General features: G+C 41.0%; 1 protein-coding gene across 1 annotated transcript; it reads right to left on the bottom strand.

Annotated features, from left to right (window-relative positions):
• Window positions 1-3,639: 3,639 nt before the first annotated feature.
• Window positions 3,640-4,829, bottom strand: LOC116193068 (ethylene-responsive transcription factor 5-like). Its single transcript, XM_031521820.1, has one exon. The coding sequence runs from the start codon at window positions 4,707-4,709 to the stop codon at window positions 3,759-3,761; it is 951 nt and encodes a 316-aa protein (XP_031377680.1). The 5' UTR covers window positions 4,710-4,829; the 3' UTR covers window positions 3,640-3,758.
• Between the last annotated feature and the right edge of the window lie 7,023 nt (window positions 4,830-11,852).

The following is an 11,852-nucleotide window of genomic DNA, read 5'->3' as shown; positions in this document are numbered from 1 at the left end:
GAGAAGACACACATGCTAACATGCGACATGAAATCGAAATTATCACTCTGATCAACCTCAGGAGAAAATATTTAGTGAATAATACACGGCTACGTGATTCAATGTAAACCTCAATCAATAATTGACATGTATAAAATTAATAGTTATAGTATTTAAAGTTTCTCTATCAACCTTTACATATGTCAATTGATGATTGCATTTTATACAATCACATCGGTATGTATTTGTCCCTGAATATTTTTTTCTAACCTCAGATTACAGCGATTGCATTTGCATGCATGTACGCTCTGAAACTTGGAACATTTCTTTTAAAATTCAAGCAAGAACAGAATGCCATATGTAATTAATGAAGGCCTTAGAAGATGTATGACACGGCAATAAATGAAACTAGATAACAAATTTTGACCCCTAAAACATCGCAAAGAAAAATTGAATACAGGTAGAATACAAAATGATTAATCCTCCCGGTACGCACGTCTGCTTATGCATCATAAATTTCCTCAAAATGTTAATAAAGTTACAACCGACAGCATTGTGAGTGATAATATTAAAAACAGCTCTTGCTCCTACAATAAGTCAATAAAAGGTGACAGATTATATGTATATGCATGGATGGATATATTGATGGAAGGTTGATCGTCCGGGTCACACAACTTATAAGTAAGGATTAACTAACTTGCTTTAAATTCGAGTTGAACTAGCAGAGAAAGCATTAATCTGATGCAAAAGGATGCAAGATTTACTACGGTTGATAAAAACGTAAAATCCTTAGGAGCGAAGTGTAATTGCATCACAGAAGTCAAAATATAAACCTAATTAGCCCCCGTCGATTGCCTGTTCAATTTCTGTTAAATAAATCTTAACTACATTTTATTTGTTACATAGTCTTGAAAAATTAAAAAAATTTTCGACAACCTAAAAGAATTTTTTGAGATGTGTAATATTCTAGTTTACGTCCCTTATTAATATATAGATAGACCTTATTAAATAATTTTATTTTTTCAAAAATCTCTATTTTTCGAAAATCTAAATAATTTCATCGAACAATAAAATAAACTTGCTACAAGCTATCAATTCATTATATTTCTAATTTATATTACATAAAATATTAATTAAAATTTATAAATATATTAATCCCGCACAATGAGTGAGTAAGCGGACTAATTATTTGAAAAGTAAAACATATTAAACTCCCTACGATCACTTGATGATGAAGAACAAAAGAGAAGCCCCCACATAATTAATCTCGTCGCCAGTAAGGAGAGAAATGACATCGGTCAAAGAGGAGTTGGGAGTGGACTATTTGGTTAGATGTAAAGGAAGCAAAGATTTTCACAGTATATTTGATTTCGGAATTAAAGTTTTGAATCTGTAATTTTAATTTTGATTTTGATTGTAAAAAAAAATAAAATAAAATGTAGGACATGTGGACCTCATCAGTTTTATTGTATAGTGTATTGGGTAGTGTATGAGATTATTTATTGAATAATATATGGGGCCCATCAGTTTAGAAAACTAAGTTTTATTGTGTAATGTATTGAGTTAAAATTAAAGTTACAATTTTAAATCGCGACTTTGAAATCAAATGGAAGTTCGACTGACTTGTTGCTTGATTGGGATTACGCACATTCCCTAACATGCATGTCAGGTTAAACAGTGACAGCACCCTGGCCATTTGCCATTGTCAATTTCTTCTGAAGTATTTTCTGGTGTGCACCTACAATCATCCGAGAATTCAATGACTTCTGATCAATTCATATTTGCATAACAAATAAGACATACGAGACTCAAAATGTCGTCTCCAAGAAGCTATAAATTGAGCCTAGTAGATGTTCTACAAAGTGGATGAATGCCCATTTAAGAATAATTGGAGCGCTCCGTGAAAAGAGTTTAGCATAATAACGTTTGTTGTGACTCAAAGTTGTGTGTATTTCATCGACAAAACCTTTCGCAGCAACTTCATTTCCTCTTCATACCTAATTACATGGACATTGGACCTCCATTAAAATAACAAAGATTAAAAAAAGAAAAAAACTGAGTTCACGGGCTGATTGTAGTGGAAAAGGTCAACAATCATATGTACATTCGCATAACATTCCCCAGAATAATGACAGTGCAGCTCATATTTATTGTTTTATTATACATAAGATACGTTTTATATGGACTTCATGGTAATTTGTGAACACACACGTGCTAACATGGGACGTGAAATCGAAATTATCGCTCTGGTCAACCATAGGAGAAAATATTCAATGAGTAATATCCAGTTACGTGATTAAGTGTAAACCTCAATCAATAATTGACACGTGTAAAAATAGTAGTTATAGTACTTAAAGTTTTTCTATTCACCTTCACATATGTCAATTGATGATTGAATTTTATATAATCACGTCGCTATGTATTATTCCCTGAATACTTTTTTCTAACCTCAGAGTACAGCGATTGCATTTGCATGCATATCCGCTCTGAAACCTGGATCATTTCTTTCAAATTCAAGCAAGAAAAGAATGCCATATGTAGTTAATGAAGGCCCTTAGAAGATGTATGACACGGCTATAAATGAAACTGGATAACAAATTTTGACCCCTAAAACATCGCAAAGAAAATTTGAATACAGGTAGAATACAAAATGATTAATCCTCCCGTTACGCACGTCTGCTTACGCATTATAAATGTCCTCAGAATGTTAATACAATTACAACCGACAGCATTGTCGGTGATAAATTGATAATATTTTAAAAAGGTTCTTGCTCGTATAATAAGTAAATAAAAGGTGACAGATTATATGCATATGCATGGTTATATTGATGGAAGGTTGACCGTCCGGGTTATACACCTAATAAGGATCAACTAACTTGCTTTAAATTCGAGTTGAACTGGTAGAGAAAGCATTACTCTGATGCAAAAGGATGCAACTTATGCAAGATTTACTACGGCTGATAAAAATATAAAAACCGAGGCGTGCAACGTAATTGCGCCACGTAAGTTAAAATATAATCCCCGACACGCTCCCATTGATTGCCCATTCAATTCCTATTAAATAAATTTTTACTATATTGTATTTGTTATATAGTATTAAAAAATTAAAAATTTCCTCGATAACCTAAAAAAATTTATTGAAATATGTGATATTCTTTTAAATTCAATGTGTTGAATATTTGAATGTCTGAAAATTCATTTTGTACGATTTTTTTCGACACCTTAATCCCTACGTGTATATGATATCTCTCCATTGATCTTTCTACGTACATATATATATATATATATTACATTATTGTTAATATATATATGTTATTTCATAAGACTGGATAAGTACTTATCTGTCGCTATTATTTTTCATTCGTAGGCTTTCATTCACAATTTGTAATATGTAATATGTAATATGTATATACACTGTAGAATACATAGTTCTAATCATTTTTCTAGATCTATAATCTTTCGTATGTCACATATATAAGTTAATTATCTATTTTTAGTAATACCAAAATCAATAAAAAAATTACTGCACAACACACGGGTGTCAATTAATTGTAAATTAATAACTTATGATCGATAGGCAAATCAATCGAAGTTGAGGACTTATGTCCGAAATGAGTATCGTCTATTTTTGTGATAAGTTTCGTCATGTGCTCTCGATGAATAAATTAATGAATATAATTGTTTGAGTAGATCATGAATACGTCCTTCTTTTTTCTTTTATATACATCAATAAATAAATTTAAGCAACGGGGACAAGAATGAATTTTGAAAAAATTCCTTCAGATAACCATAAGCTGTGGAGATAACGGCGACAATAAAGGAACGTTAAAGATCCCTTTAACGTCAGCCTCCCATAAAGACGTCCAAATTGACGGCGTCAGCGGAGCGTCCCGGCAGTGACTGACGGCGTCTTGGGGTAACGACACCTTCTCCTTCTTCACCGCGACGTCCTTAACTTCCGTCTCCTCCTCGTGCTGCCGTTTCCGGCTGTCGGCAGTAGCCGCAGCGGCGGGTTCAGGGTCAGACTCAAACCTTCCGGCTTCGAGTGGAAAATTTAGAATTGCCTTCGAGCCGCGGAGCTTGAAGGCGGCTCGGTCGTAAGCCCGGGCGGCTTCGATTGCCGTGTCGAAGGTCCCGAGCCAAACCCGAGTGCCCTTCCGGTTGGGGTCGCGGATTTCCGCCGCGAACTTCCCCCACGGCCGCTGCCTCACCCCTCGGTAGTGCCTCTGCTCCGCCTCCGTGGCGGCGACGGCGGGGGGGCCGCTAACTTGGGTCGTCTGGTTAGGGCAGCTAAACTGCAACCACTCGGTCTTGTTTGGCAGAGAGATTTTCAGGGACGGCTTTTTGGCCACTTGCGAGGGTCTCGCCACCGTCTGATTGTGATTAATTTTGGGTTTCTGCTCGAAATTGAAGTCGATGATCTGAGGTTTCGATTCAAATTCAAAGAGGTTCGTCGTCTGGCTCTGTCCTGTCGGAACAGAGCTCCGTTCGAAATCGAAGAGATCACCGTTCCCGTTCGGGCAATGGAATCCCGAGAAGGTGAGTTCGGACTCGGCAGTAGTTGAACTCTGCGAGCCAGACACCGAGTTGGCAACTCCATTAGCCCACTGGGTGTCACCGAAATGCAGAGGATTACAGAGACCGATGGGGGAGAACTCGCCCAGCAGGAGTTGCTTGATGAACTCTAGCTGGGTTGAGACCTCGCCGGAGGAAGACGAAGATGCCGCCATGTTTGCAGGGGATGCGTTGATGTTAAGGTCTCCGAGGAAGTTCAAGAGATTGGAAGATGAAGAAGGAGAAGAAGAGGGGAAAAGGTTCGAACTTGGAGAGTGGAAGATTGAAGAAGACAGAGCTGCGGAGGGACATATATAGAGGGGAATGGTCAGAGGGCAGCATTCCGTTCACACTTTCACGGCGGTTTCCCGTAGGATGCAAGCAGGAAACATCGTCTCGCGGCTGGGGGGGTGGGGCCCCTTTTGCAGGGATCCTGTCGTAGCAATTCTGGGCCGTCGAATGGCTTCAGGGTTTGAATGTCAACTGGAGAATTGACGGTTGATGTTTAGTTGCAGAGGCCGCAGGAGGCCTCCCTCGTCAATTATTCAATTTTGTCGTTTGTTCAGCATTTTTCAAGGAGGTTAAAAAGGTTTTGGGTGGCGGGCCCACTCGCCCATTTCCATATTTTCCTGGAAAGCTCCGAAACTTGCACGTTCTGTTCTGGATAGTGTTAAGTCAACATTTATAAAAATTGCCTGGACTCAGTTTCGTCCGTCCATCACCATTGAATTCATCAAATCGACTCAATCGACTTACAATTGACTACAACGAAACTTGATTGAAAGCTGTCGGGAGCTTCTATCATATTTTAAGGGCACATACTTGAGATTACACTATCACAATTAAATGAGACCTCCCTTATTTAGCTGGGGACGAGCCCCCAAACTAATAGTAGGGGAGTCCAACGTATCGTAATCATGAGTACGGTAATTTTCTTCCATAGGACTCTTTTGTATCATACACTCATATGTGTAACTTGCCGTAGGGCTAGATAGAGAACGCGATATCTATGAGACAAGTTGAGCTGATCGATACGAAAAATTCTCATTGAATAGGTAATAGGTGGAAATAATTTGATTAGGTTACGCTACAAAATCAATTAGAAGGTGAACGTTCCATACTCTCAAATCTCCCGCATAAATCTTAGACAGAGAGCGACTGCTCGATCTCGGTGCCTTTGTTTTGGAAACCATGCTAATAAATATCCGACCATTTTCCTAAAAGTAAGTTTAAGCTCCAACAATTTATGCCGAGTACATAGCTTAATGTATCGGCCGGAGGGAATTAAAACATATGTTGAATAATGCGTCATAGTCAGAAGCTTTTGTTACTTGCAAGGCAATAACTTGCCTTAAGAGCAAAGCTATGAAACGTTCTAGAAAACGGGAAGAGATACAATTATCAATTTTACGCGGACCTACGCTATTAGGGTTTTCAAAGTCTGCCAGGAAAGACAATAACAGAGAACACGAATCCTTCTTTGTTGTTATCTCTCAACTGTGAACCATGTTCAACTTGCCTCAGTTCCACGCATCTAATTGCTTATAGGCCAAGGGAATCCAATGGTTTTGCAGACTGTTTAGCCAAATCCGATGTTGATAGGCATTCGAATTTTATTGCCTAATTGTAGAGGGTTGTCTTATATCTCTTTTGTAAGTGTCTTCTTGTACTTCTCCTTGTTTATAATTGTAAGGATTGTTTCTGATCCTTTTGGTAATCCTCTTGTCATGTTCGCGTTGTAAGATCACCTCTATTAATGAAATTTGAATGAGTTATAAAAAAAAAAAAAAACAAAGGCGCGGCTTCACATCGTATTAGAGACTTTGGTTTCTCATAAGATCTATATAATATTTATGAATGTTTTGTCCGATATGTGAAAACGTGTCTTCCTTCTCGAATGCGATCATCTAGGAACTAGCACAATTGAAGTCCTTTTTGAGTAAATAAAGAAAAGTACCAAATATGTAATTTTATTCGTTTCTTGTTACTTTACGTATGCTTCTCTTTATTTGCTATTTGTACAAGCAACTGGTCGTGGTGAACACTTCTCTAATGAATTGTATTTTCAACTTTTTGAACATGGGGGCGCATACGTTTTCGAAAGGCGAAATCTTGAACAGTATCTATATATCACTTCGGGTATTGTTGCATTGACGGGGTAGTCATTGCACTCTCATTTCTCATAAACACATATCAAAAGACCTTCCATAATTAACAGTAGATTTAGGACAGTGCAGGTTTATGTTCTGAAGCTACGTATCTGTACTGCGCCATCTATAGTTTTATACTGAAAACGCACTAATATCGGACTAAAACTTTTTGATGAGTCGATGCCGCACGAAGAAAGATGTATGATTACATTTTCAAAGTCCAAGTCGTACGTGTTTACTTTGGCAAAAGCATGGACACAGAAATTAGTCCCTTTCCTTTGGTCTTCATCTTATTATATCTGTAAATGAGAAAATTGCTTGATGGGGTCTTCGGAAGAAGAAAAAGAGTGCCTGTCCTTTGTCTAGGCTCGGGAAGCTTCAAAACATTCTTCATCTATATCCGGGTAGTCCCTGCAGTTAAGACTCGGTATTTTTCATCAAACGATTTAAAAAAAATGATGAGCTACGTGTGTAGTCAAGAACAACCGTTAAGCGGGCATGCGAGAGTTTATCATCATCCAATATTATGGGAAGATTTTATTCCTATTATAAATATGTATATATATCTTTACATACTTTACTAGGATTGCCTTAGATTTAGCTGTAGATTACTCTTTCCTTTATTTCATCAACCTTGAGTGTATACATACCGTATCTTCTGAATAACAAAGTAAGCTTTTCTGGCCAAACCTTCTCTTGGTCAATATTATCTTCCCTTTCAATTCCGTCTCTTGACATGGTATCAGAGCGCCGGTCTTGAGGACGATTAATCTCATCTGCCGACTTGTTTGTCGAGCTTCATCTTGCCAGCAACTCTGTGCTGGGCGTCCTCTCCCAACTGCTCAATCTCCTAAGCTGTTGAGATGTCTAAGAACACTGACATCAATAATTCCTCTGGAAGCTTGCCACCGGCCTATGCTCTTGCTCCTTCAGATGGCCCAGGAACACAACTAATTTCCTGTAAATTGAATGGCAGGAATTACAATACATGGTCCCAAGCTATGCAAACAGCACTTCAAGCCAAAAACAAACTGGGATTTATCGAAGGTAAAATCATACAGCCAGCAGAGGGAGAGCTTTACCGTGATCAATGGGTGACCTGCAACTCAATGCTTGTCTCATGGATTTTCAACCATCTGGACGAAGAATTGTAAAATTCAGTAGCAGGAGCAAAGAATGCGAAAATACTCTGGGACGATCTCAGGGAACGCTTTTCTCAAGGTAATGAGTCAAGAATTCATCAACTTAAAACTGATATCTGCCTTCTCAAACAGGAGAAAAGATCGGTTTCTGAATACTATTCAAAATTGAAAAGTCTATGGGATGAACTGGATTTATACCTTGATCTACCGCCCTGCACTTGCAATTCTGGAGCCCAACTTGCAGCTCATAAAGAGAAAGAGAAAGTGCATCAATTTCTTATCGGGCTCAATCCCGAATTCTCAACCATCCGATCCCAAATTCTGAGCATGGATCCTCTGCCGAACGCGAATCGGGCGCACTCCATGGCGGCTCATGATGAAACGCAGAGACAAATCGCTCAGGGCAGGGAATCAAATGCAGAAGTAGTCGGTTTCGCAGCTAAAATTGCTAATGATGCAGGGGGAGTTTCTTACCCTAATTTCGGCTCGAAGAACAGGGGCGATTCCAAGCCGCGTGGTCGTCCTTTTTGCGACTACTGCGGACGAAACGGGCATCATCGGGCCACCTGCTATCGACTTCATGGCCACCCGAGCTCCAAGCAGGCGAATCAAGGAAACTCGAGAGGAAATTTCTCGATGCAGTCTCGGCCGGGAGGAAGCAGGGCACCGTCATCCTCATCCTCGGTTCATCCGCAGCAACGGGGAGGAGTTTTCGGGCAATTTCATTCTGGAGGCCCATATCAGTCAGGCCCGTCACAATCGCGATCGGCCCAATACAATCATGGCCAGTGGAGGCCCAACCAGTCCTTTAATTCAAGCCCCAACAATTACACAGCGGCCCAGGCCCATGCCGAGCAGCCCGCGGACCTCAGCAAATTGGCCCATTTGTCCGAGGCTCAGTTGCAACAACTGGTCTCAATGGTCTCACGTGATGACGGTGAGATTAATTGATTAAGTGGTGAGAATTATGTGCCCATTACTTCAAAAATTGATTGGATCATTGATTCAGGAGCTTCACAACACATGATTGGTAGTTTGGATAATCTGTTTGGTGTCACTCCTATTGATGGTCCGATTATTCATGTTCCAAATGGAACGACTCAAGCTACTTTTATGGGCAAGGTGTCTTTTGGAGATACCTTAGTGCTTCATAATGTCCTTTATGTACCGAATTTTAATTGCAATTTATTGTCCGTGGCCCAATTAGTTCGGGAACTTACTTGCAGTGTACACTACACCACTGATTTTTGCTTGATCCAGGACCGCACCTCGGGGAGTATGATTGGAGTGGGTGAACTTCACGGGGGGGTCTGGCTTTTGCGGCGAGTGTCTTCATCTATTCAGAAATTCCGAGCAATGAAAGCAGATGGTGAAGACATTTGGCACAAGCGGTTGGGTCATCCTTCTCCTCGCATTCAGTTCAAGACTAATTCAGTTTTTATGCATTCATCAGATAATAATGCATTATGTGACATTTGTTGCCGGGCAAAACAGACACGTTCAAATTTTCCAAATAGTACAAATAAAGCATCTTTTCCGTTCCAGCTGGTTCATTGTGACATATGGGGACCTTATAAGGTCTCATCCATTTCTGGTGCACGATACTTCCTGTCAATTGTGGATGATTATAGCCGCGGTGTGTGGGTTTACCTTTTGCGGGAAAAGTCAGAGGCACAAGGCTTCCTGATTAATTTTTGTAAGATGATTAGAAACCAATTTGATCGGACGGTGAAAACAGTGCGCAGTGACAATGGATCGGAATTTATGAGTCGAGTTATTCAAGACTATTTTTCCGACAATGGGATCATCCATCACACTTCATGTACGGACACGCCTCAACAAAATGGGCGAGTCGAACGTAAGCATCGTCACATTCTGAACGTTGCTCGGGCCTTAATGTTCCAAGCTTCACTTCCCATTACCTTTTGGGGAGAATGTATTTCAGCGGCGGCTCATCTCATCAACCTTACACCTTCGGGCGTCCTATCAGGCAAGACACCATTTGAGCTTCTTTTCCGTAAAAAATCGGATTATCAACATATTCGTGTTTTTGGGTGTCTATGCTATGCACATCATAATCCTCGTGTCAAGGATAAATTTGGGCCAAGATCGAGAAAGTGCATCTTCATTGGATACCCTTTTGGAAAGAAAGGTTGGCGTGTTTATGACTTGGAAAGTCATGAGACTTTCATTTCTCGGGATGTGCATTTCAATGAGGCCGATTTTCCATTCAGCAGAGAGCAACCGACTGAATCAATTACTACCGGCATTCATTTCCTTGATACAGCCGGCCCAGCGTTTCAGGGGGAGAATTTTGGCCCGACTATCCCAAATCCAGTCCAAGGCGCATCAATCAGGCCCATTGAGCCCAATCCGGATGAAATCCCACACGGAGAGCCCAGTCTGGATGGCGGACTGCGCGACACTGGGCCTCGCTCGGCCCAAATCTCCTCAGCTGAGCCCAATCGCCCATCTCCTTTCGCTCAGCCCATTTCTCCTTCCACTCAGCCTTGTTCGGCCCAAATCCCTTCAGCTGAGCCCAGTCGCCCATCCTCTTCCGCTCAGCCCAATTCTCCTGCTTCTCCACCCGTCACTGTTGCACCGAACCCACTCGTTTCTGCTGGACTTTTAATTGCTCCGGCCTCGGCTCCTTCTTCTACCGACCCGACCGAAGACAGTATTGCCCGTAATAAGGCCTCCCGGAATATTCGTCAGCCAAGTTGGCTCAAAGATTTTGTTTCTCACACTGCTCGATGTCTTGATTATACTTCCCCCCCTCCAATCAAATCACCCACTCCATCGTACTCTCCAGGTACGTCTCATCCTCTAGAGCATTTTCTTACATATTCTCACATTGATGCCACACAATTATCCTTTATTGCTGCTATTGATTCTGACACGGAGCCTAGAACTTACTCACAAGCAGCCAAGGATCCACGATGGTGTCTCGCTATGGTTGATGAAATTCGTGCTCTTGAGAATAACGGTACTTGGGTTCTCTAGACACTTCCTCCGGGAAAGAAACCCATTGGCTGCAAATGGGTTTTCAAAATTAAGCGACGGGCAGATGGTACTATCGAACGTTACAAAGCTCGACTCGTGGCCAAGGGTTTCACGCAAATCGAGGGCGTCGATTTCCACGAGACCTTCGCTCCAGTGGCAAAATTGGTAACCGTACGTTGCCTCTTGACTATTGCTATTGCTAAGCAGTGGGAGATGCATCAGCTTGATGTTAACAATGCTTTTCTTCATGGCGACTTGGATGAGGAGGTTTACATGTCACTACCTCCTGGTTTTCGCTCAGCTCACACTAATCAGGTTTGCCGACTGCGGAAGTCCCTATATGGTCTCCGTCAAGCTTCTCGCAATTGGTATTCCAAGTTCGCTGCAGCCCTCATTCAATACGGTTTTCAACAGTCCGAGGCCGATCACTCTCTTTTCACTTACTCTCATGCTGGTATTTTTCTAGCCGTCCTGGTTTATGTGGATGATATGATCCTCGTGACTAACAACTCTGTCTCATGTGCTCGCTTTAAGGATTACCTTCATCAGTGCTTCCATATTAAGGATCTAGGTCCTTTGTCCTATTTTTTGGGAATAGAGATTGTCCGCAGCAGTTTCGGTCTCTTCCTCAATCAGCGGAAGTATGCTCTGGATATTCTAACTGAGGCTCGCATGTTGGGATCTCGACCTGCCTATTTTCCCATGGAACAACAACACCAGTTATCTCAAGACAGTGGTGATCAAATTTCTGATCCAGGACAGTATCGTCATCTCATTGGTCGCCTTTTGTATCTCACCATCACCAGGCCCGAGCTTTGTTATCCTGTTCATATTCTATCCTAGTTCTTGCAAGATCCTCGTCAAGGACACTGGGACGCTGCCATGCGAGTACTACGTTATCTCAAACAATCTCCAGGACAAGGAATTTTTCTTCGGCCGACATCTCTGTCTTTAACAGCTTACTGTGATGCGGATTGGGCTAGTTGTCCCATGACTCGAAGGTCTTTGACTGGATATTTCATCA

This window comes from Punica granatum, chromosome 1, assembly GCF_007655135.1.
Source record: "Punica granatum isolate Tunisia-2019 chromosome 1, ASM765513v2, whole genome shotgun sequence".
Lineage (NCBI taxonomy): Eukaryota > Viridiplantae > Streptophyta > Magnoliopsida > Myrtales > Lythraceae > Punica > Punica granatum.
Note: the sequence above shows the minus strand (reverse complement) of the source record. Positions and strands in the feature narration are given on the sequence as shown.